This window comes from Crocodylus siamensis, chromosome 3, assembly GCF_052110815.1.
Source record: "Crocodylus siamensis isolate JL-2025a chromosome 3, ASM5211081v1, whole genome shotgun sequence".
Taxonomy (NCBI): Eukaryota; Metazoa; Chordata; order Crocodylia; family Crocodylidae; genus Crocodylus; species Crocodylus siamensis.
The window spans coordinates 202,906,158-202,933,643 of NC_143397.1; the positions used below are offsets into that span (position 1 = coordinate 202,906,158).

General features: G+C 40.8%; 1 protein-coding gene across 1 annotated transcript in view; it reads right to left on the reverse strand.

Annotated features, from left to right (window-relative positions):
• The window catches only part of JPH1 (junctophilin 1), a 124,492-nt gene extending 120,269 nt beyond the window's left edge, over window positions 1–4,223 (reverse strand). The window contains exon 1 of the mRNA XM_090040192.1: window positions 3,768–4,223. Coding sequence (XP_089896318.1) covers window positions 3,768–4,146 — 379 coding nt within the window. The 5' untranslated portion in view covers window positions 4,147–4,223. The remainder of the gene's footprint in view (window positions 1–3,767) is intronic.
• Window positions 4,224–27,486: the final 23,263 nt, after the last annotated feature.

The window sequence follows — 27,486 nt, forward strand, 5'->3', positions numbered from 1 at the left end:
AAACATGAGCACACTACACTGACATTCAGAACGCTTTATATAGTTTTAAAAGTATAGTCATCTTGTCAATATTTTCCTTTATTAAAAATATTTTTCCTGGAACAAATGCATTCACATCTATAACAGTGCAAATAGTTAAATTCTGTCTCCGGTTTTCTCTCTGCCATCACACTCATATTATAGGAGTATGCCTAAATGAGAATTCTGGCTGCTCTGTGTATCAACTGACTAATTTGTTATGCCAACAATAACTATTGTATGCGTTTCAGAAGAATAGATCTGATTCTCATTTAGACTAAGACACTGTTACATTGTTCTGGCAACTCACACTTATAGCCCCTTTACACTAAGGTACTGTAAATCAGCATCAGGCCCAACGTGTTTCCAATAAAAAGTTTTAAAATATAATTATCAAACATCAGCATGGACTGCAATTTTTTGCCCATGAATTATTTTTGCTTTAAAAGTGAAGGCAGAAGATCAAAAAAAGTATGATGTGCAGGAGAAAATTCTCTCAGGCTGTAACTATTTCCTTTAAAATCAGAATAATTAATGTATTCTTGAGTATGTATCATTTTTTCCTACTGGGATAATAGAAGCAAGGCTAACTTATTTTAAGACTGAAAAAATAGCTACAAAAGAAGTCTTACATAAAGGTTTTGGTTTCCTGGGCTACATATGCTCACAACACCATAGACACGTCTTTTCCCCATTCATTTGAATTACAATTGATAATTTTAATTAATTCAATTGATAGTAGCACTAACAGTACTGCTATAATTACCACACTATTTGAAAACTGCATCAGGTCAATAAAAGCAGCTAAGATTGGGCAATATAATTAACATAAAAAATGGGAGACATAACTAACGGATAAAATATATGGTTAAAATCTTTCCAGATCAATCTTTTGACATGAGTTTGGCTCTCTTGCATAGGTGTCCTTATTTTAAAACTGAAAGCTCATCAGTGTAACTTTCCTTTTGCTGATTTTTTTTTTAGTCAAATATACTACTCTGAAGCGTGCATATTGATTATTTTCTTTAGGATTATAATCTATTGGCTTTTCTATTTTTTACAATTCTGAAATCTCTGGTATTTGTGAAACTGTAGCTATAATACAGGGGAAAAAAAGGGTCATTCAGGCTAGAAAAGACAAACTTTTCCTATTTTCTGAGAGCTCAACAGATTGTTGCATGCTCCTAGAATCTGACTAGTGGTTACATAAGCAGATGCTTAGAAATGAGGCTATTTGGAAATTATGGAGTATTCACACTCTGAAGGACTGTAGGGTCTAATCATTCCCTATTGACTTTTGCAGGATGACTATGCCCCCAGTTCTTTTCCTCTTTGTACTTACTTGTAGTAAGTTCTTATTTTTTATTATTTTTACAGTCATTGATCATTGCCTAATTTATGCACAGTGAAAATTCCAAATTAAGGCCTTGGTATTAATGCAATCCATTAAGTGGAACTGCAGGCAGGTGTGATCTCCAGCTGCAGTTAGTGAGCTCTCCTTAAAGGACTGGGACACTTGTGGCCCAAAATGAAATGAATGAATTCATAAAATGACTGACTGGCTGAATGAATGATCAGGACTTAAAATTATAACCTTTTCCACACAAATTTAGTGAACTTTTAGCTTAAAAAGCCCTTATGAACAACAGGACATATATTACCTTTACTTTGCCCAGAAAAGGCAATGAAAGTTTGTACAGAAATTGAGAGCAGGCTATTACTAGTGCTTTCTATTTCTAATCCCTTCTCCATAGCCACATGCACGAACATGTTTAGAGCAAAAGTATTTTGGAAACAATTTCAATTTCGATTCCGTTTAAAAGTCATTAGGCTCAAAATTGGTTTTGTCATTGCCTAAGTAACAAAACTAAGGCCCTTATTTTGCAGATACCTGTTATAGGCATCTAATTCACAAGTCACCAATTAAAACCACCGAGACTTCATAGGCTCAGCTTTACCACACACAGACCCGTGTCAACAAAATCAATAACAGATTAGCACTAATAAAAATGAAAATCTTAAGAGAGTAAAATGTAGATTTTCAATAGAGCTGCTTTGATGAGCTCTCTCATTTCCAATTGTGTCATATGCAGAAAAACAATTTCTCTCTCAATTATATGTACTATTGCAGTTTCTGAGAGAAGCTGGTTCTGGACAATACGTATTAGTTACTTAAAAAACTTTCTAATAACCACTAGTATAGTCACATTTACTTTAAAAACAATGTGGCTTGTGAGTTCTACTCAGCCCCTAATCTAACATAAAAAAAAAAAAAAAAAAATCCTATAATGCAATGAAAGTGAAACTAAAATTGTGATCACGTTTTAGAATGAAATAAAATTTAAAACTCTCAAAATATGACTGGCTGCTAAGTCTAGCAACCTTTACAGGTTGAGAAGAAAATTTACACATAGGTAACATGGGGTTTTAAAAGAGTCCAACAGAAAATAATTATAAAACACAAGGAAAATAAAACAATGATATTTTAGTTTTATTATGAAACAAATCTTGCTAAATGTTGTGATGAAAACATAAAAAGCCTCAGCTGAAAATGGTGCTACACCACGTTAGCTTGAGGGCATTTCTCCTCTGCTGTCTCTTTTGGGGGTGACACTATCTTTCCTCAATATCTATGTGGGAACTGACTACAGCATCTATTACAAGGCCTGAATTAAGGATCTCTTCTTCAGCTACACTTTTCCAAATTACACTTCTTGCACAGCATTCACATATTATCACCAAACCTCAGCCTGCACAGCAGGTATAGTAAATATATTAAACTAAGCAATATGTCTGCATAAAAAACCCCAAAACTTAAAATCCCTCTACACAGGGGTATATCAAAAGTAAGTCTGTTCAGAGTGAAAGCAGTGACTTTAACAATCTCACACTGGCAGTCAGCAGAATTACAGCGATTAAACTAATAAGAACAGATTGAAGAATAAATGTTTTCGCTCACATCCATTTGTCTCTGATGATTAAAAGTGATACACACGGCATGATGAGAAGAAACCGTCCACTTAAGTATGGGGGCTTCAGACTCTTGGATCAATGAAATGGGATGACGGGTGGTTATCTGTGCTGGCCTAAAGTTAGGCAGGAGGGAGGCCAGCACCTTACTGATGAATTATGTGGAAACTTAGGATGCTATGAAAATCATTGCATAGCTTTCGATGAAGCTGCTTGTAGCCTGTGAAACCTCATGCCTATCTGACCGAGCTAGTCTACAAGTTGTTATCCTGCCTTCCTCGCCGTCTGCCCTAGGATATAATTATCCCCAACTATTTACAGGCTTCAGGCAGGTTGATTTGTGCTTAACAGGAGGGAAGAAGCACTGGGTCCAGCCTGCTCATTCTGGAAGTGGGATACATGTCCCGGGGCTCCTGGCTGCTCTACTGTCTTAACCCATACGTTTAAGGTGGGTCCAAATCTTACCCTGTGTCTGGATGGAGTCAGCAACTGCGGCCTTTTCTGCCTGCCTGCCAGCTCACGGGGTCCCCACCAAGTCCGGGGGAGGGCTATTTTAGGTAGTGCCGAGGCTCCCTTGACCCCGCGGCCCTGCGCGCCCGCCCTAGGAGCTGCAAGCACAGGGGCGCCTCCCGCCCGGCCCGGCCCGGCCCGGCGCCCCCGGGGAGAGGGAGCAGCAGGCTCTTTCCAAGCCAGCACCTCACTCCGCCGGCGGGCGGGCGGGCCCGCGCGCAACCCGGCAGCACGCAGGGCAGGCGGCGACGGGCCCGGCCCGCGCTCACCTCCGTCGCCGTAGGTCTCCACGCCGTAGCCGTCCTGCAGCCCGTTGCTCCAGGTGCCCTCGTAGCGAGCGGGCGTGCTGAGGCTCTGCCGCACGCCGTAGCGCCCCTTGAAGCCGTGCGCCCACTCGCCGCGGTACGTCCACCGGCCCTTGGTCTCCACGCCCAGCCCGTGCCGCTTGCCCTGCGCCCAGTGGCCCAGGTAGGTGTTGCCGCTGGGCCAGGTGTAGCCGCCCACCGCCTCGAAGCCGTGCGCCCAGGCGCCCGCGTACTCGCCCTGCCCCTTGGGCCCCGTGCAGATGCCGTGGCCGTGGGCTTTGCCGTCCTCCCAACCGCCGCAGTACGTGCCGCCATCGTCGAAGTCGAACCTGCCGCCCGTCATCCAGGGCAGCGCCGCCAGCCCGACCCCGCGCTCGCGCTCCCGCTCCCGCTCCCGCTCCGACTTCGGCTCCCGCCGCGCCGAGCCCAGCGCAGCCGAGCCGAGGCGCTCTGCTCGCCCCGCCCCCTGCGCCGGCCCCGCCCCGCCCCGCTGGCGGGCGCCCCAGGCCGCCGGGCTCTGGGCCGGGGCTGGACAGGCGGCCGCGCGTGTCCGAAGAGACGCGTGTTTCCGTGAGCATGTGCGCGCCTGAGAGCACGGTGTGTCCAAACAGGCGTGTCAGCTCGCGCGTGGGAGCGCACGTGTGTGTGCGCACACGTGTGAGTGTGTAAGAGAGAGACCGCTGTGTCCAAAAAGACGTCTGCGCTGGTTGTCAACTCACACGTGTGAGCATGCGTGTGCCTGAGAGCACCGTGTCCAAAGAGACATGTCAGCTCGTACGTATGAGCACATGCGTGTGTGTGTACATGCACGTGTAAGTGTGACTGCCTTAGAGAGACAGAGAGGGAGAGACTTTTGTGTCCAAAAAGACATGTGTTCAGGTTGTCAGCTCACACAGGTGAGTATGAGTGTATCTGAGAGGAGTGGGTGTCGAAAGAGATGTGTCAGCTTACACATGGGAGTGCACATGTGTGCGCATGGGGTGGAACGGAGAGGGAGAGAGTGGCAGAGAGACTTGTGTCCAAAAAGATGTGCGCATTCTGGTTGCCAATGCACACATGCATGTGTGCACCTGAGAGCAACGTGTGTCCAAAGAGAGGGCAGCTCACACATGGGAGCATGTATGTGTGCACATGTGCATGTGTGTCCGAGAGAGACTATTGTGTCCAAAAAGACGTGTGCGCCTGAGAGCATGTGTCCAAAGAGACATGTCAGCTCACACATGGGAGCGTGTGTGTAGGTGCGTGCACATGTGTGAGTGAGAGAGACTATCGTGTCCAAAGAGACATGCTCAGATGTGTCATCTCACATGTGAGCCTGTGTGCCTGAAATCATCATGTGTCCAAAGAGATGTGTCAGCTCATGCATGGGATCATGCACATATGTGTGCACGCATGAGTGAGATACTTGTGTCCAAAGATGCTTGTGCACAGGTATGCCAGCTCACATGTGCTTGAAAGCAACGTGTCCAAAGAGAGATGCACGTTGGCTCACACATGAGCATGGTCACACATGAGCATGTGTAAGAGTGTGTAAGAGCAATGCATGTCCAAAGAGACCCGGGCATGCCTAGGTGTGTCAGTTTACATATGTGTCTGAGAGCATCATGCATCTACAGAGATGTATGTTGGCTCACACATGCATGTGTGTTGGCTAGGCACAGCAAACACCTCCTCCCCCTCAACCATGTTTCAGTCTGTAGCTTCCCCAGACACGTGCTTTGAATCTACATGAACACGAGCACTTTTATTTAATGAAATACGGACCTCGGGCTTGATTGGGATTCCAGTAGCAAACCACAGCCCCTACACGTGGACCGGCTCCTTGCCTCCCGTTAAGTACCTATGACTAAACAGCCAGCCAGTTTGATTCCTGATTAACACTTTGCCAGGGATCAATCTCAACTAATTCAAGTCAATTGCCATTTTAAGCCTGGTGCGTAAATGACTCTCTCCCACCTGTTTTGACAGAGTCAAATCTGGGATAAGTCAACTCTGGATTAAACTGATTGTCTATTTTTAGGTAAGCACCTACACAGGCCTTTTAATATGGCATTCAGGACGGTGGGGCAAACCCCACAAAGTAGAGCTATAAGCCCTGCTTGGTGATGCCCCCCCACCAGGCATATCTATCACCAATTACTTGTGACAGGAGGAAAACCAAACAGGGATGGGATTAAGGGTCATGGGTTCATAATGAGTACACAATGAGAAGGGACACTGAGCAGAGAACACTAGACAGTGTCCACTGACCATCAAATGAGTAGACACTGTCCAGTAAAATTCTGCCTAGAGATGTGAACAGATTTGAATACACAAGATGCAAAAATACATTTTCACAACAGTGTATACACTCTTGTGTCCTAAGAACTTGTGTTTCCATACATCTTTGTTCTGTCTGTAGCTGCCTGGGAGAGAATGTGTCCAATAGGATATGCACATGTCTAAAGGTCCATAGGATATGCACATGTGACTTAATGTTTAAATGTTGGCTGGACGGTCACACACACAGAGTAGTGGTGGATGGGATGTTTTTGACCTGGAGGGATGTGGGCAGTGGGGTTCCCCAGGGCTGAGTCCTTGGGCCTGCTCTGTTCAATATCTTTATCAACAACTTGGACAAGGGGGTGGAAAGCATGTTATCCAAGTTCACTGATGACACCAAGATGTGGGGTGAGGTGGGCATACTAGAAGGGAGGGACAGAATGCAGCTAGATTTGGACAAGTTACAGAGATGAGCAGATGAGAATAGGATGGAATTAAATGCGGACAAGCACAGGGTGCTGCATCTAGGGAGAAGGAACCAGCAGCATCCCTATAGGCTGGGGAACACCCTTCTCATCAGTGCAGAGGCAGAAAGGGATCTTGGAGTCATTATTGACTCCAGGTTGAACATGAGCCACCAATGTGAGGAAGCTGTCAATAAGGCTAACCACACCTTGTCATGCATCCACAGATGCATCACAAGTAGGTCCAGGGTGGTGAGCCTCCTCCTCTATGCAGCATTGGTCAGGCTGCAGTTGGAGTACTGCATCCAGTTCTGGGTGCTGCACTTCAAGAGAGATGTGGCTAGCATTGAGAGGGTTCAGAGGAGGGTCACTCGCAGAGTCATGGGGCAGCAGGGCAGGCCATATGAGGAGAGAGTAGAGGGCCTGAACCTATTCAGCCCCCCCACAAGAGAAGGCTGGGGGCAGAGATCTGGTGGCCATCTACAAATTCACCAGGGGGGATCAGCAGGGAATAGGAGATGCCCTGTTCCCCCAGGCACCACCCAGGGCAACTAGGAATAACGGCCACAAGTTGATAGTCAGCAGGTTCAGGCTAGACATCAGAAGGCATTACTTTACTGTCAGAGTGGCTAGGATCTGGAACCAACTTCCAAGGGAAGTGGTGCTCGCTCCTATCTTAGGGGTCTTTAAGAGGAGGCTGGATAGACACATGACTGGGGTCATATGACCCCAGCATCCATTCCTGCCCAAGGCAGGGGGTCAGACTTGATGATCTGTTTAGGTCCCTTCTGACCCTAGCTGCTATGATACTATGAAATATGCCAATTATAAGTATAATACCAGGAAGGCTGAGCATAGTGGGATAGGGACTGTGCCTTGGAACTGCTGGTAGTGCTTAGCTTACTGGATGATCTAACTTCATCATTCTACTGCTATGAGGGTTTTTTTTTTCCTTTAAGTTTGTATCCCCACTCTGTAAATTAATTGTTATTGTCTTTTAAAAAATTAATTAAAATAATGCCTATAAAAATAGCTGTGGAAACATTTTCAAAGTGGAGCAGTTTCCAAATCTCCTTTTGTGCTTCTCAGAAATGTAATGCCATTTCCAGCAGCTAATGTTGTCACAGCAAACTGAGTTGTGCGCTGTTAGCTCAGTCTTAAGTAGCAGAGGACTCATCTTCAGTGCAATACTAAGGGACACGGATAAATTGGCAATAGGTGCAGGAATTGTGGTCTAGGAATAAGAGGAATGGAAGTGTGTAGTTATATTAGTGACCTTTCAAGGACAGTGCTTCTGGGAACACGGTAAGGAATCTCACATTGTGCCTTCCACCCCATAGCCTTTGGATGACCAGATGGCTTCAAGTACTGCCATGTACTCTTCCTTCACCAGCCATTTGATGATGGGATAAAAATATAAAATGCAAGTGAGAGAGAAGGAGGCACAGAAGTGAATAAGATTTAGTGGAGAAGAAATTGGAAAGTGTTGATCGTATCTCAGAGGATCAGGGATGGCTATTTTCGGAAGCCAAATTTTCATAGTCTTTTTAAAAAAGTTATAGACCAGGACTAAAAGTAAAAGCTGAAAGCAAATTTTATTTTACAGCAGGTTCTGAGGAAAGCATGAAATGTATGTTTGGGTGACAGAAATGCCTACTGCCACTCCTGCAATGATAGAGAAGAATCAAAAGAAGATAGTAAATTGGTTATACAATTTCTAAAGAAAATATTATTGATAGAAACTGCAATTATAACCAGCAAAACTTAACTGCTAACGCAAACAATTGAACACACAAGACAAAGTATATATTAAAGCAAATTCTACCCAGGAAGAACCAAGTCTAGTGCTAATGCCTTAAGACAAAACTAATAGAAATTAATGCACCTGTGTAGTGTAGGCATTTTAAAATGTCATATGTAAATTCACTAATACAATAGTCCGGGGAAGATTCAGTAGGGATGCAGTTGCACCCCTTTGATTCCTGCTAAAATAAACTGCCTAGGAGTGGCAGAAGTATATCTTTCAGACAGCAGTAAGAGTAACTTAACTTCATCATTCATTATAATCTACCCAGTTCTCTCTCAACTCTTCAAAACATTTAAGATCTTAATATTTTTTAAAAACATTTTAAGGTCTTAAATGTTCCACTAATCAAACTGTTCTTTTCTTCTGCAATTCTGCTGTCAGTTCACTGGTTTTGTTAATATAGCTCCTATTTCACAGCCCTACTGACTGTTTTTAACTCTCACTAACAACATTAGCTGAGGTGTGGAAATCACCTTTCAGTGAAGCATTGGATGTACTGTCAAGATGCTCAAGAAAGCTTGATTTTGTTTTATGAATTTGAGAGAGATGTACATTTAATTCTAATGACCACAGGACTAAAGAAACAACCAATGTTTATTATTTTTGCCTAGTTTATTGTTTTTAATACACAGTATATGATATAGCAAACTAATGTACATTCCAATAAAGATTCATTTATTTTTGCTTCCCTCTTAAACTGAATAATATAGACTTATTAGTAACTTTAGCATATTAGTAAAACTTGTAGCCTTTTTTTTGCCTGGAGAGGAGGTGAGTTGAATTACATGCAGTGATGCACTGCACCATCTATTCCCTGCTTTTCATATTCCTAGATTTGCCCATGACACTCGTTTTGTTCTGCACAGATTCTTATACCACACTTATTAGTATTTGAGTGCCGTCTAGCACTACATTAAGCAACATAAGTAGCATCTGTGTCATGTTCCCTCATCTTTTCCTCAGGGGGCATAAGCATGTGTAGTGAAGCATTTTGTTTTGCTATGGGTGTTATTTTTTTTTCCCCAAAGAAAAGATGTTGTGATGGTCCTTTTTTCCACAGTTTGTGATGGTCCTTTTTTCTGAATTTGTTCAGCTTTGGACCAGAACCCAAGAAAGTCTGCCTCTACCACTGACAAGTTTTACAGACCCCCATACCTGGTTCACAAGATAAACCCAAAGATTTCAAACAGGAATCCATAGCATCAAAAATGCTCTGACCTGTTGCGGTCTTCCTTGCATTCTGAGTTACTGGTTCAGATTTTATGCTGAATATCAGCTTTAGTTTGTCTCTCTGTACACCGTCTATACTGTTTTGTCCTGGCCTGTGGCCAGACCAGGCTGTGTAGTATGCCGTATGCTAGACATAAGAAATCAGATTCCAGATATCTGCTTTCATTTCCTTGACCAGTTTTCATGATTTGAACTGTGTTATTAACTGAAGTACATGGTACTTCTGCATTTCCATAGTAAGAATTGTGAACAATTATGAATGTACGAAAATATTTACTTTATGATAAATGTCTCTTGAAGGGATACAATTGCTTTTAATTTATTAAATACTCTTATGATTTAAGTGGTCTAGTCATTATTGAAAGTTTACTATGTGAGATGTGAAGACATGAAGTTAATTTGTGGCTTATTTATCTCAGCAGTAAAAGTAGGGCTTTTATACACATATGCATTTCATATTCATCTCCTAATACAGTATAGAAAGTTTCGGTTCAAGTAAAAAACTTTAGAGAAGTAAAACTGAAGTTCATAATGGAAGCTATAGTATAAGACTTTTGGCTCTGATCCTGCAAAGACTTATGATATGGATATATTAATAAAAATATATTTAAAAGTTGGCTATATATCCCCATTTAATTTGGAATAAAGCTGTGCCAGTTTACCTTTTGCTTATCACCAGATAGACAGGGGCATGCTAAACAGTTGGCATAGAAGAGCAGATGTGGGGACGTTAACCCCTGCCTTTACCCCAGTATAATTTGTTCATCTGTCTATACCCTTACACACCTGCTTCGGCATGATGTTAATACATAGATAGCAATAATTAAAGGACCTAATCCTGATAAAAACAAGACTATAGTTCCACATGCATATGTACTCCTATGGAGTTACATGAAAGGTCCCAGCCTTGAGTAGTAATACTATACAGGGGATAATACAATGAATAAAAACAGAGTGATGGCAACAGGAAGGTTGACCAAACTGGGAATCTGATCCATCTTCCGAACCTTTATTTATGTCAGGAGCCTGAATCGATTCAAAAAGACTGTTTTTACAAGGAATTTTTGTACGAGTGAAAATAGGACACTTACAGAGAGATTTAGGAAGGAATCAGTTGAACTCAATGGGACTGATGTGCTGAATCAAGCACCTCAAACAGTTTAAATATGTTTTTAAGAGTTCTGCAGACTAAGGATGGAATGCTGAATTGAGATCTATGTGAGCTGTAATATAAAGTCTTTTGCAATTCTTAAAACTATATCTTCACAGGAAGCCAAATCCTTGGCTACAGCTGAGGAGCATAGGCAATAGAGGAAAGGGCAAGACAGAACAAAATGCAGGTGGGATATGCAAAACCCAAAAGCAAATGGAAAAATCCTGACTCCATGGCAGCAGCCATAGTTGTTGTGTTAGGAGTCAAAATTAACCAATTTATAAATTTAGTGCCGACTATATTTAACACAATTAAATGTCATCTTACTGTAGACAGGAGCATATTATTTTGTGCAAACTGAATACAACATGGATTAGTCACAAAAATTATGCTGGAATGTCAGTATCAAAAAAGTTTCTGAAATAAAAAAAAAAAAAGAGGGAGAAAAGAGGAAAAGCTTCTAATCCCCTTAGAAATATGTGGAATTATGGTTTATGACTCTACAATTAGTTTGTTTCTCTTTACACTTAAAGTAGGGACCTAGTCTCTTTGTTCTGTGTACAAAATATAGTGTGTTCTTCCTAAACCTGATAGTACAGAACTAATTTTTCAAGTGTTTAGTATTTGTAAGAATAATTGTTCAGTAGCTTCTGAAAGAAAATCAAATTAGAAATGGCTCTTTTAAGGCAGGTAGCATCTCTATCTTTTCTTTGTCCCAAGTGATCCAAATAATGGACTTGCACAGACCCTTTTAATAATTGATTGATTAATTTTAATTGATTAAAAAAATATTGAAAATTTGTGCTATTGCTGTATTTAAAGACATCTGGTTACTCTGCAGTGATAGTCATAATCAAAACATTATTACATGCTAAAACGTGACTGTTTATGGTCACAGACTAGATTAAGCTGATTTTAACAGACACATTCAATAGTTTTTCTCCTTCTTTATGTAGGACAGAATTAAGGTTGGTCAGATGCACTAACAGTGCATTGCCATTCCTTATAACATATTTGTATTTCTTACAAGTTTAGGCTCAGTTTAAATAACTTTGTCTCATAGTGACGGGGATAGTTTCTGGAACGTATTACTAAACTAAATTACTAATATGTTAATTCAACCATAACTCCATTCTGAGAAAACTTTGTCTTGAGAATTCCACCCCCCCCACACACACACTACAATTTTCATATATAAACAGTACAGCAGCAGCATAGGTAGATATTATGTTATTTGTTATGGTTTAGAAAACTTAAGTGTTAATCTTTAAATCACTTTAAAAATTTTTAATTGATATTGTTCTAAGCACGTTTTCGTTGTTCTACTCCCAGGTGACAAATCAAAGCAACCATTACCACAAACTCGGTTTACAGTTTTTATATATTCACCTACATACAGAACATAAGTCCTTTGCTTGCAGATTATCTATTTGTGGAAAATATGTATAAAAGGGACCCATTTATTCGGGCATAACTTTTGGAACAAGTCATAGAAAAAAAGAACACAATTATTCATGAGAAACTGAATGACTGTGCGAAGGACAGAAGAATGACAGTTATCCACATATCACTGAAAATAACCGTGATAGACTGACCTTTCATTGTGAGCATTAACAGGAACTTGCACATGCAAAACATTTTGACATTGTGTATCATGCATCTCCTGGAGTTTGGTCCTATTAGCACATGCAAAACATTTTGACATTGTGTATCATGCATCTCCTGGAGTTTGGTCCTATTAGCAAAGAAATTATCAGTAGATAAACAAATAACTTCACTGCACTCTTTCTTCTTATCTTGGGTTTCAAACCATATTAAAAGTTTTCTTATTAGAAGTCTCATCTCACTTATTAGCAGCTCTACATAGCAGCAGATTGAGGAAGTTCTATTATGGATCTCTACCTGAATGTTGTTGTTCCACTTAGTTATACAGGCAGTCCTCAACTTGCAACATTTCAAGTTACAACGTTTTACATTTATGGCATTTATAAACTGACACCGTTTCAACTTTATGAAGTCAGTTTTGACTTTACAACACTTGATATGATGCGATGCCACACCAGCGAACACATTCGCTGTGTTGCCCATCTCCCTGGAGAACATCTGTCCAACCTTCCTTAGACACTTTCTTTTAAGAAAGCAGCTAAGACTCCTGAGAAGACTCCAGCCAAGAACCCTTCAAAAAGTCCAGCCAAGTCACCTCAAAGAAATCCTTCCAAATCAATGATTGCTATTTACAATATAAATACATTAATGTTGCTATATTACTCATCTATAGTTGATAAGAGTACAAAATTCTGGGCTATTTTTAGTGAAAATAGGGTATCTCCCATTTATAACATTGTTTCTTATGAGTAATTGGTTCCAAGTTACAAAGTTTTGACTTAAGACATGGATTTTCAGGAACCAATTGCATCATAAATCCAAGGACTGCCTGTATTTACATACACAAACAAACAAGAGTGGTCATTTGCTTACTCTCTATGATCTTCTACAAACAGCTACCTTCTTTTTTAATTTTAAATTAATTGTGTGCAAAGTGTACTAGATGAGGGGTCAGTAACCTACAGCCCACAGGCCAGTTCTGGTCCATGGAGCCACTTGACCTGGCCTGTGGACATGGGGCTTTGGTGGCATTCAGTAATAGAGGGCTTTGACAGTGGTTACTTTTACTGTTCCATGGCAGTGGCATACTACTGTAGGTCCTAGTAGCCACCAATCTGCCACCTCTAACCCAAACTGGGCCACTCTGGCTCTCACAGCCTAAAACATTTGCTGACCACCATCCTAGATCAATAGTTCTAGATACTGAAACTGTTCTCTGTAAAAAAAACAGCTGTATTACATGCTTCCCCGTATTGCCTCAACAATAAGCCATATCACTGTTTGAGGATTATTAATTCTTTTTAATAATCTGGTAGGGAGGTAACACCCTAAATGAGACTAGGATATGCTTTTGGATAATGCTGGGGATAATTTTATGGTACTGATTGCAGAAAACCCACGTACGAAGGAAGCACATTGATTTGCTGCTTACTTAGAGGGAAAAACTGATTAAGAATCTCAAGGTGTAAGGCAACTGTCAGATGAAATTCTGTAAGGGCAAGAATTGAGTACTTCACTTGGGGCAGAACAATCAGATGTGCAAATATAAATTGGGGATCAGTAATGCAGAAAAGGATCTAGTAATTAGTGGACTGCAATCTGGGTCTATAATGTAGTTTTGTTGCAAAACAAGCTAATGGTATACTGGGATGTGTTAACAAGAGTGTCACATGCAAGTCAAAAGACTGTTTCTTCAACTCTAGTCAGCACTGGTGAGACCTCACTTGGAATGTGTGTCTCCCATGTTGGGCGCTGTACTTCAAGAAAAACCATGAACAAATTGTAGAGTTCAGAAGAGCACAACAAAAATGAGTAGAGGTCCAGAACACAGTTTTCAAGGAAAGTTTGGAAAGACTGGGAATATTTAGTCTGGAAAAGAAAAGACTATAGGTGCATTTGATAAGGATCCTTAAATACACAAAGGATTGGGGTTAAATTACAACAATGTATGAGGAAGTTGGGTATGAAGAACTTTAACCTGTTTCAGTGCTTAAGTTATCTTCTTAGTGCAAGTTAGACAAATATTTGACTGAGACGGTTTAGATAAGGTATTTTTTTCCTTTGAACAGGGTAATAGTTGCAGCATAGCTACTGGTGTCAGCATGGTACAACTGCTTTTAGGGGCCAGTACCAATTAGCACCCTTCATCTCCCCAGGGTCTTCTCCTCCACTTGGTATTCTCACCCAACACACCTGAGTGTGACAAACTAGTGGGGAGGCTGCCCTACGGGCAGAGAGAACTTTGGGTAGGGGGCCCCTGACTGGATTGTGGCTTCCTCAGCCTCATCTCACTTTTGCACTGGCTGTGGCCTCTAACTTGGAGTCCACTGCCCAGTGCCAAAAAGTTTCCAGCTCAGCTCATATCACGATTTCAAGTTCTAAACCCAGCAAGTGCCTTACACAGGCCCTGGATCCAGCTTTCATATGTTCCAATCCTGCCTCTCACTCTGGCAAACTTTGCCCCTCATAGGCACATCCCAACAAGCGCACATGTGCACTTCCCACAGAACAAATAGCAGTGGCACATTTGTGCCACTGCCATTTGTCACTGAGCACACCCCTGAACATGCACTCCAGCATGTGGCAAATAGACCCAGGTGGGGTAGGGGAGATAGGGGCCAGTACTTGTGCTGGCTCAAGCAGCCTTACTTGTGGTCCTGAGGGCCTCCTGGGGTACCAGCAGCACTGAGCCAGCCACTGGGAGCCTGCCTGGCAGCCAGAACAAGGCTTTGGCAAGCAAGGGTCTGGTTTGCTGTGGTACAAGCTGCTGCTGCTGCCGCCACACTGCTTTTTTCAGTGGTGATTTTCCCCTAGTCTCCATCTTCTGTCCTCTTAACACAGAGTCTGAGATTCAGGCCGTTCCCAGGAACCCCTTTCTGCAGCCTCTGCCTTTGTTACAGGCACAACACAGTCCATCAAAAGAAATGAAAACCACAAGACACAGGCATCTGCCCTGGCTCAAACAACCACCCCACCTGGATTAGCTTCACCCTGCAGCAGTGCTTGTAAACCAAAACAGAAAGAGACTCAAAGTACCTATCTCACTTCCAGTAAATGTTTCTAGGTTCCTTTCACCCAGGCTGTTCTTCTGAGACCTTCCATCATAGACCCATTACAGCCCTGGACACTCCCATCCAGAGCTCTACTCAGCCAGACTGCCTCTCTGGGTTGAAGCTTGGGTTTATAAAGTCTCTCCCAGGTCACCTGACCCTTGCACTTCTGCCCCTGGGCCATCAGGCACTGTCTGCACCTGGGCTTGGTATCTGGCTTGGTATCTGTCTTGTCTCAGGCTTCTCTGAAGTCCATTAATTAGGCTCTGGCAACACAAATGAAGTGTGAATAAAAAGGAAGAAAAAAGAAGTGGGGCGAAAGAGACAAAAACAAACAAGAACAAAAAAAAGAAAAGCAACAAAGAAAAGGGAGGAACTGATAGGGAAAAAGAGGAGCTGTTACCTCTAGACCCTTTCCCTCTCTAGTAACAGGGTAGGGGCCCTGTTACATAGGAAGCAGGCAAACGAAGGGCAAATGACCTCTTGAACCGCTTCAGCCCTACTGTTCTATTATTTTCCTAAAAACTCATTCCAGTTAAGTGGGTAGTTTTATGCATTATATCATTAGTCCTTTACCTTTCTGTTGAGGTTGGCAATTAATACCTGTGGTAGTGATAGTCTACATGATGAAGACAATTTCTCACGTGAAACTGGAATGAAGCCACCAGCCCATTTTGCAAACACAACTGGGACTCCCAACTAATTTTGTGCTTGCTCTTTGAGATGCTGTTCTGTCCTTTTGAAAAAAGGAGCTACTGCAGCAAAACGTCAGTAAATGTCTGCATGCTTTACAAGCAATGACATTTATGTACTATCCTCCATGTTATGCATAGAGACCCATTCTGTTTTATTCTGAAAGTCTAACAACATGAATAATATGTATTTACTTCCTATGAGTAGCTTGTTTTAATAATGAATATATGTCTGATTTAAATCTCCTTAGATGTCCCATTGAACAACAGGAGTCTGTTACATATACAGAAAGATGAGTATAATTCATTTCTTGGCTTATGAATTTCAATTTCTCTGGTATCATTAAGCCTTATGATATAACTCTAGCTATATTAGATTTGAGGTTTGGATCACTTATTTGGATGAAAGATACATGAAGCTTCAGATGAAGAGGCTTGACTGTCAGTTATTTCAGTTTAAGCAAGCAATAACACCTACTTAGTAATTCAGTTCCAGATCCATTTCTTTCATATAACAGCCTTAGAAAATATTTTGTTAAGTCTGCTCACATTTGACCAAGAAATATTTTTGTTTTAGCAACCTCCCTCCTTCAAAGACAAAAAAACTCTGGGGTTGGGATTGGTGTTCTATGAAGAGATTTAGAAAGGTAGCAACAGTTAAATATGAAGGGCAAGATTTTTAAGATTTAAGTTTAATGAGTTTGGAGGTGGCAGTTGTTGGTGGTTTTAAAAAACTTTAATGATTTTTTTGGTTTTCAAAGAGTATATGTTTTGCACACTTTGACAACTAGTCCTTGATTAAATGTCTGTGAAATACGAGATACTTTTGAAAACTTTCAGATACTCTCACTGCTTATAAAATGACCTATTCCAGAGTTTCAGAACCTGCAGCATAACAGTAGAATGATTTTTTAAATTATTGCTGAAGATATGTTGATAGGTCTAAAAGAAAAAAAAATCATTCTTGTGCTTCTTGTGCCATATGGTTACAGAAGTATGTTTAGAAATTATGCTAAAATATCTTAAAATTGGCAAAGGGCTATCATTAATGTGTGAAAAGTAAGCTTGTGTCATTTTATCTAAAACCTTTGGGGAGTATAAAGTTGCAATTTCTCTTTTGACTATTTAGCTTTTGTTCCCTACCAAATTATACTTGAGGATTCTATTGATATGTTCTTCTCTTAGGGGAATCTGTTTTTTCATAAGACAACTGATTGTGGTTGTGGACTTTTAATGTTTTTCTGTTGCTCACCCTGTATATACTTCCACAGTATTTGAGTTCATTAGAAATGTATACAAATCTAATCAATCATTTTATAACTAGACCTAGAGCCATATCCAGATCTACGACATTGCTTTGGCTCCTGGATTGATTTTGTCTAGAAAAGATTGTCTTGCCTTACATGACTATGCATGTTCAGAAGTGATCCATATTGGTCACCTAGGTCCTAGGTGCTTCTCTTTCTCTCAAGTTCTGTTGTGATATAAATCAGTGATAGGAGGTGCCTTCAGGCAAGCCCAAGCCTTATGCTGTCTAGACTGCCTATCGGATGCTGACAGCATGAAGGCAGTTTGTTACAAAACAAAAGAGGTAGTGGTTTTTGCTTAAGAGCAAGTGCTTAGGAATTAGATGAAATAGGTTCTAGACTCTGTTTACTATGAGTAGTCCAAATGCATACCTCCAGCTTCTGCGCAAGAGAGTGCCCTTATCACTAGGCAATAGGTTAGGCTAGATTGAATCTAGCTCTAACCCTACTGGAGCTGGTCCATTGAGAAACTAAAAGTGCGAGTTCAAAGTTTACTTAGGTCTTTATAAGGATGGTAGGCCCCTAACCCTGTCAATTTGGATCAAGTCCTGGAATGCTTCTTTCTCTTAATGCCACTTTGTATAGCAATTAACATGTACTGGATTAAAGATTGGTAGATATTTTAGTAAACAATTGATCAATTGTTATAAATTACAGCAGGTCACTAGATAGCTTTAACCATCTGTAACATTCTGTGTTGATGTACCTGTTACGGTGTTTAATACATGCTACGCATGTCTCTTATATACTTATAACATCCATTAATCATTTATGAGTGCTTTAACAATGAGAATGGACAGGAGAATGTGACCACCTTCTCTTATTTTAAAACATGTCGAAGGAAAATACAGCAAAGGTGATTCTTGCATTACAACTCTTGCATTGCAGCTGGACAGGTGCTCACTCCAGCAGTCAGATGATGATAACTTGTAGCTGCTATCAGCGTAAGTTAAATTTGAGTTGTCATACTTGCAAGGCAGCTTGTTACCAATCCTCTGAACCATTTAGTTTAGTTGTCCTTGCCAAATCCAGAATGATAGGTTTATAAATGTAACCTGTATGTGTCAAAAGAATATTTAAAATATTGCCCCAACAGATTATTTCAACATCTGGTATAGAGAGGAAATACATTATTTATAGATAGCATATTTTAAAAAATAAGTCTTAGGCATGTAACTAACTTTGCTACCAGTAAATTTTGTTTCATTTCATCCTATCATACTTGGATTGAGTGTTGAAAGATGAACAGGCTGGCATTGCTCAGCCAGAAGGGAGAAGAACGTCATCCAGCCCTCAGAATAGCAACAGCAATAAATATGGTCATGCTTCTTCTCTAGTAAGATAGACCCAGATCACATTCATAGCACCCGCAGGTCCATTGGCTACCAGACATTCAGGACCCTTGATGAAACATTTACAAATGTACCTGCAGTGGAGAGAGACCTTGTTCCAGCGCCAAACAAGCTGACATCCAGCAAAAGGGAGAAAACGTGATTGCATGATGCAGGCATCCTACAGATTATAGGGAACACAAATCAACATCTGGCTCAAAACTCAAGATATGAGTGGTGTTCTTGTTGCACTTTCATCTGCGTGGGAACTTGCACCTTTCTTATGGTTGCTAACGAATGTAACTTTTACGTAATGGGAAAGGTGGACTGCAAATTAATTTTAAAAATCATTTCCCTGTGACTATCACGGAAGTATCAAAGCACATCACAATATGGAGGAGCAGAATGACTGGGAGGATCATTCTCTCTCCCAGTCATTTCTCTCTTTTATTGAAAAATATCTCAAGTTAGGTAAAATAATCTAACCTTGCAGAATGAAATGGCATATCCAGTTAATTAGATGGAGGTCTTTGGTAGGAAAACTCAGTTAACTTTTCAGATTCAGAAACATAGGAGATTTGCTTCTCTACCCAAAATTTTTATTGGCCCCTTACTGTGACAGCCAGATTGACTCTTTTGTTAATTTACAGCTTAATTTCGATATATTTTGACTTCCATATGTTACTATTGATAATATAAAATGCAAGTCAAAATTTGCCCTCTTTTACATGCTATTAAACTCCACTGAATTATATGAGATCATATAGGGGGTAAATCTGGGGGTTATTTGTCTCTGTAGCTCTATCTGTCCAACTTGAATAGCTAGTTTCCGTCTTTCACTGGTTTTTCCTCACTACACTCTACATTACTTGGGGGTCTCACAGGAAAGTGTCACTGGGAAGGGTTTGTTATTTCAGACACATACCATCGCCTGCTGAACTCATTTCTCCCCTACACTCTAGCACAGGGCACAGAGTCAACTTCATACTTTCATTTGTATCAGTTACACACATAGGATTTAAATTCATCCCTTTCTCTATATAGCCTAAATTTTTTCTGTCAGATGATAAGTCAATAAAGACTTTATTTAGTTGTTTTTATAAATTCCATTAATTTGCTGTAGTGAAATGAAAGTATTTTTCTTTTTTTTGAAAGTCTTATTGCAACAGATGATAAAGGAAGTGTGTTTTTAGTTCAGAATCGCTGGTGTTTGTTCCCAAGTCCCCAGTGACATTATGTAGTTAAGAAAAAATCATGCCAGCATGTTGCAGTCCGTGCCAAAAGAACATAGACAGCTATTCAGTGCCCAGTATCTACTGCTGCCCAAAACCTTATCTTGTCCTATTTATATTTTCACAAACGGAGGTCTTGTTTAGAAGAGGAGCTAGGTGAATATTGTACCTGCTCACTATTTTTAATGAATTCACTCCAACCATAGTTAGGTTCATATTTCATATTGATAGGTTCTGCTGTCTTTCAATTAAAAGTTTAACATTAAGTTTTAGTAGTACCAATACTTTGTTAAAAGCAAATGTCAGCACTGTGTATGCTAGTATTCACAGAAACCATTTTTTTATTCAGATGTCAACTGACTGAAAATGGTTGTGGCCTGAGTGAAGGGAGGCCTCAAAAACACCTGATTATTAAGGATTAAACCATGCAGCTTTAGCTCAAATGTTGAAGGCCAAAACTCTTTCAGAGAACAATCTATGCTCAATCTTTAGGCTAAAAAAGATTTACTAGAAAATGAAATTTAATTCCATTAGAGATCATGCTAAGGGGTGAATTCAATAGAGTCTTACTCATGTACACCAATAAGTTGATCTGGTATGTTTTATCTATTTACAAAATCACTACCAAAAAAATTGTTCCTACAATTTAATTCCATTTACTGTTAAAAATAACTGTTTTACTGCTAACCCTAATTTCTCTGGACTTAATTTCTATTCACTGGTTCTTGTTATGTTCCTACTCTAGGCACTCAGTCCTCCCCACAAGGAGAGTTTTATCCTGCAATTGTTACCTCTCAATCTCTATTTGGTATGCTAAACACTTGAGATACTTTTCTGGCTTTTGAATCACATATTTGATTTTCCTCTATACCTTCTCCATTTAAAAATATTCTTTTAACAATTTGAACAGCAGGACTGGACACTGTCTGTGGTGAAGAGTATAGATGTAGAGCTGCTCAGAAATGTTCTGACAAAGACAGTTTGTCAAAAAATGTCTGCTCTTTTAGAAGCATGATGAGTTCAGTAAAGTTTTGCCTAATCTGAGGCAGAGTTCAGAGGGAAGCATGCCTGGATTTCCGGAGGACTTCCATGGAGGGTACTCCGGCAGGTGGTAAGGGAAGGTATGATGCTGAGAGCTGTAGATTCTCTGATATTAGGGCAGACTTGCTTTGTTTTGGATTCAAAACACATTAAAAAACTGAATATTTCCAGGAACCAGAAAACTTGCTTTTTGGCCAACTTTTAAGCATCTAGTTGAATAGTCAGAGGTAAAATGAGAGGATTAGGTATTTCCTATGTAGACTGGAGATCCAGATGTTATATGACTTTCCAATTACTGTTCTCCTGAATAATGGACAATGAAGCAGTCCCTAGGAGAGACTTTTCTGGAAGTATTTTTAATTAAAAAATTGTTGTCTTTTATCAAATAGAATTCTGAATGAAAAACTTAAATATTGTATTATATTATACTGTATCACATTATATTGACATTTAATTGCAAAAGTGGTCATGGAAATGTTTAATTTATATATTTTTTTCATAAATGAGAATTGATTCTAATAGCTTTGATACCATTTTCAATAATGCATTTAATAAAGGTTTAACTGAAAACACAAGGAACAGATTTGTATTCAACTTACAATGGAAACAACTTAATTATTCATCATCTCCAGTGTGCTTTCTGATGTTTTTTCCAGTTAGAAAATAGACTCCATTAGAAGATGTTCCTCTCCATCAAGTTCCTCTCTGACCTTTCCACTCAGTGACATGTTTGACCCTTTGCCATCTTTGACAGGCATATAATACAGTGGGTACAGCCAGAAGCAACAGATTTGGAGTGATATGGCCCCTGAAAAAGTGCTCTACAACTGTGACTTAATGTAAGTGCACGGCTGAAGAGTACTTTAAAAATGGCCGATTGTGGAAAAATTAACCTTGGTTAGATCAGGTACATTAAGATGCTCAGAGGCAGAGTGCCTTAGGAAAATTATGTTCCCTCCAGGGTTAATTTTTCATGCAGGGGTCCTGGGCTGTCAGAGGGAAGGAGAGGGAGCTGCTGGCTGCTGAATGCCAGAGCTGGAGGGCAGGGGGGAATGGACCCTCTTGCCTCGTGGCTCCTCCTGGCTACCACAGCTGGGATATTGGAAGAGCTGGATCGGGCCCCCGAGGTGAGGGAATTCCATTACCCCCTGCTTCCAGCTGCTGAATAGCCAGAGCTGGGGGGTAGGTGCGGGGAAAGGCCCCCTTGCCTTGTGCGTTACCCTGAGATTCCCCGGCTAGAGTACTGGGGGCAGCTGGATCAGGACTGTTAGGTGAACAGGCTCCATTTCCACCCCCACCAGCTCTGGCCATTCAGCAGCTGGGTACAGTGGAAGTGCCCCCACCTGCTGGCTTGGGCCAGTTCAGGCTTTCTGTTGCCTCCCGATCCCAGTGCCCTGATCCAACAGACTTTATGTAAAGTGAGTTAGAACAGGGCCCTAGCCTCTGTCTGTGCCCAATGTGAATAAAAATAGACCCAGAAGAACTGTTACTGGAGTTTGCCATTGAACTGCTGCAAAGACCTGCCTGGCTTCCTTCTCAAGTGAATCCATCTAGAACGGTATACATGTTGTAGACTGCGGCATATCTTTGGCTTGAGGGAGAAGCCTGGAGCACACTAAAATGTAGGCATTTTTGTGTATGTATCGATGGAAAAAAAGCAAGAACTGAGGTGTGCATCAAAAGGATAATTTGGGGAAATATGGACTAGGGATGAGGGAGAGGATGTATATCAAGCTACCTTTATGCCATGATCTGTAGTGGTAACCAATAGGAAACTCTAAATGCAGGGGTGTGGCTTTACTGCTACCCTTCGCTAGAGCTTATGATGCCAGACTGCACACGGGGAGCTAGATTCTTTTCCACTCATTAGGCATCTAAGTGGGTTTAAGCCCCTAAATACGAGTCTATTCCAATCTGTTCAAGTCATTGAAAATCAATTAATGCACTTACTTTTGTAACATGCCTGTCATATCATCCTTAAGTCCCAAAAAAGCAGTGAGGAGGAGGAGGAGGAGGAGGTGGAGGAGAAGGACTCACCTACCTTTTGTATTAACTGTGTTTCAGAGACTCAAGCAGACTGAAATACAACCACACTCAGGCACCTAAGTCCACTTATGGGCCTAATAGGTAGAACAGAATCTGGCCTTAGATTTCTTCATCTGAAAAGAAGGATGCATTGCTCATCTCTTACATATAAATAAATACATACATACATATGTATATATATGTTAGCTGTAGGTCAAAGACGTGGTCATTAGCCTGCTAGGAGTGAGTCCTACATTCCTGCCTCTCCTCCAAGCATTATTTCTGTTTCTTATTTGGTAACTGCTTATAGTCTTTTGACTATCTTCTCCTTTTAGATTGTGATGGTTTGGGGATAAGTGCTATCGTTATGTGTTTATATAATGCCTGACACAGTGGGGTCTCAATATTGGTTGTGACTTTTAACATTAAAGTAGCATAAAGAGGTGAGATAAGACAACCAGGAAGGACATGAGACTTATAGTGGAGAAGAAATTAAGATAAATCTGTCCTGTAGTAACAAAAGAAAATGCTGAACAATGGAGAAAAAACAAATCTCATGAACTATTTTTGTTTAAAAGAAACGTGTATCACAGCTCATTTTATTTGATGTTGACCTATAACATTTTGAAAACCATTTTCTATTAATGTAGCTGTTTAATGGATCTGTGGTTATATTCATGCAGACATCTGGCTATTCAGTGGAATACACCTCAAGAGCCTTCAATCCTGATACCCAACTGCCTGATTCACCTTGTAGTAAAATCAATAGATTTTTTTTCCTACTGATTTCAACTAGATTTATAATAGGCCTTAAGGACTGATTTGCTTTAAAAACTATTAAAGTCAATGCAATTATTTCTACTGACTTCAATGGGCTTTGATTCAAACCTTAAATAAGTTACTGACTGGCAAGCTTTTGTTCTGGCTGTAGGCCTGTAGCTTGAAGGAAACATGATCATTCACATATTTATTATTTGTATTATGCTAATACTTAGAGGCTCCAAACAGAGGCTGGGGTCCAATTGTGTTAGGTGACATTGTAAATATAACAAAAATAATAGACACTCCCTGTTCCAAAGAACTTGTTATATGAGAATAAAATAAAGGATAATTGGGAATGCAACAGAGATGCATGCATGGAGCAATATGACAACTGTGATGATTATAGAATGATAAACCATGGTTGGATATACAGGTCCCAGTGCTGAAAACACTTAGGTGTACATTTATTTTTACTTCTGTGAGTTGTACCATTTAAATTAATATGAACAGAGTTCAGCATGTGCTAAAAATGTTGGTAGTACTGGGCTGAAAATTTCAAGAAACTTTACAACAGGTAGTATTAAACCTTTTAGTTATTTTTTTCTTTCTTTCTTTTTTAAACCTATGCACATTGACTCATTGCAATGGCTAAATTAAAAACAAAAAACAAAAAAGCAAGCAAAAATAAATATAACCCCCTATGCTGGACTGGGGCTTGAGTTCCTATCACCTAGCTTTAATTTAGCTTAGGTTTGCTGGAGAGGAAAGATTATGTCCTTGAAGAATGTAGAACATAATTTTGCATAGTAAATTACGTAACTCTGTAAGTTGGAAATTGCTTTTACAGCCTACACGAGTGTATTGGCCTTAGTGCAAATGGCAGATCACCAGTTGACACTTTTATGGCATACTTCTTACAACAAGGGTTACCAAGGGTTATTTAGTTCATCCGTTTTATGCCATATTACTCCTGGGTAAATTAAGGCATGGGATTTACTCTGATACGCAATTGTGCAAAAATGTGTGACGTTATTGTCTCTAAATAATTCCCACATTTACTGTCTCTAAATTATTCCTATAAGTAATTCTTTCAGTTCACAGTAAAAACATATTTATTCTAACTGTCAATACTGCAATCTTACCCTTCAAATCTTACCCTTCAAATCATACCCTTTTCCTATAGCTCTATTAGATACCTTATCATGATCTGTAAAGCTGATTCTGCAACTGGAATGGAATCAACCATTTTGCTAATGATGCACGAGCCAGAATAGAATAGAGCTAATTTTTCTGTAGCAAAAACTTAATTTTTAGTCTGAAAAGTAATTGGATCTGACTTTTCATACATCAAACAAGCTCCTCCATTAAGGAATAAACATCATTTGCGCATACAACATTTTTTTCTGACAATATTGGCCTCTTTGTGCCCAGAACAAATCACTAAATAAGTGCCTGGCAGAGTCAGGAGAAAGCCAGAAATCTTTATTTACAAGCCTTGGTTTGACTGGTGAGCTTGGTTTTGCTATTGTTTGTATTGTTTATGTATATGTCAGTAAATATTATTTTCTGTAACACACTTATGGAAAAAGTCATGTTGCTGGTATCTTGAGGTACTAATTTTTATAATATTTGTAGATAATCTAATGTGATTGTAGATTCACTCAGGCACCTTAGTGTTATAAAAGTTGATGCTGCAAAGCCAATATATTTTGTCTTCAATATGAGAAAAAACCCTATTTTTGTACAACATAGAAGATTAACAGAAAACTAACTAGGAAAAGTGTATAGTGAGACTATGTAGAGCAGGGGTGTCCAACCTTTTTGAATGTGGGGCCGGATCATGAACTTTTTATCACCCAGTGGGCCGGCGAGCTGTATTCAAAGACCTCACAGGAAGCAGTATCACATCACCCCACCGAAACGAAAGTGCGGTGTTTACTTTTGTTTCCCATCATAGCACCTCAGGCCTCAGAAAACAGCTTGGAGGGCCGCATGGTGGCCTGTGGGCCATATGTTGGACAAGCCTGATGTACAGAAAAGAAAATGCTGGCATGATTTAAAAAATAATTATTATTCAGGAGGCAAGATTGAATGGTACATTGGCAGCCTACCTGAAATTAAAAGCTACTGGGTGGCAACTCTATTTATCAGTTATATTTATCATGGGCCCTGCAGGTCTTTTATGTGCTTTGGCACAAATCCAAACAATACAAAATTATCTGCACTAAATTATGGAAAATAATTTTTGGCTCTGGACTTTCAGGAGGCCCCCTTGGCAAATAAATTTGGATGGCATGCCAATGGATGCCACTTGTTGATGAAAGGATTTTCCAAGGTGTTTTGAGTGTCTCTCCTCTTTTGATAATCTTGGTGGAATCCTTTTGTGTATTTGAAGAGAAGAAAAGGAAAGGGGAAGAAGCTACATATTGGAAGCTACATTGACAGTAGCTATCCTTTCTGAGCTTTTTCTGGGGAGAAAAATAATCTTTGCTGTCATAAGGGGGACCTCTTGTGGTCATTTTTTAAAATGGCTAATGGAAAAATGCAAGGCACAGAAACCTTTTGAGTGTGTTCCCATTGTTCAGATCCCAGCATTCCTGTCATATAGGTCTAGGTTTTGGGGATTGATATGCAAGTAGTACATCAAGCGCCACCCCTAGAATGTCTGTATTTTGCAATCCACTAACTGGAGCATTTTTTACCCAAGCCAGGTGTCCAAATATGCATATTTTGGTACTATTTGTAGTATTGCCAATATAAGGAATCTAACAAGAAACTGGATAATATGGATGTTCTTGTGGATGCTGTGAGATATTTAAGCAAGTCTACATGAGGAATTCTTTCCTTCCTTTACTTTCTTTTCTTCATCAATTAGTGAACTCTGGGTGTGTCTACACAAGATGCTTTACTATGCAGTATCATAGTTTATTGCTCAGTAAGCAAGGAAATCTACATGTGAACACGCTTACTGCCAGTAAAAATCAGTACTAGTGAGTAAATTTGCTATCTGCAAATGCAAGTAGCAAGTTTACTTGCGAGTAGTTACTGCACAGTAAGTCACGTCTACACGCCAGCCAGGAGCAAATCTGCTTCTGGCCAGCCCCCCCCAGTAGGGGACCAGCCTCAGGCTGGCCTTAGGGCTTTGGGACTGGGAGCCCAGGCCCTTAAAAGCCTGCAGGCACAGTGAGCCCTGGGGCACATTCAGGCAGCCAGAGACCACACCAGGCCACAGTGTCCCCTTGCGCAGGCTGCAGGCCACCTGTGCCAGCCTGCCTGCACCCTAGTGCCACTGCTTGGCACCGCAGTGCCATGCAGCTTCCAGGTCCCTGCTGTCCAGATGCAGGCTCCTGCCAGGCCTTTCAGCACCTAGGCCCAGCTGCAGGCAGCTTCTGGCCACTGGGGCCAGCTCTAGCTGCCTGTAGGCAACCCCCACAGCCTGTCTGGAGTCTGCAGGTGCTGTGGGGCATTGCCTTGCTGTGCAGCTCCCAGTCCCATGCCATGCCCCTGAGCTGGCCACTGCAGGCAGCAGCCCAGGCCTGGCAGTACAGGGACAGGAGAGCTGGTGTGGGAGCACTGATGGCCTCATCATTGCCCACACCACATCCCACTACCTGGGGCCCCAGTTGGTCACAGGAGGAGAATGGTGACCTCATGGCACTGTGGGATAAGGCAGAGATACAGCAGCAGTTTGTGCAGGGTGGGTGGTCCAACACCCATGTCAC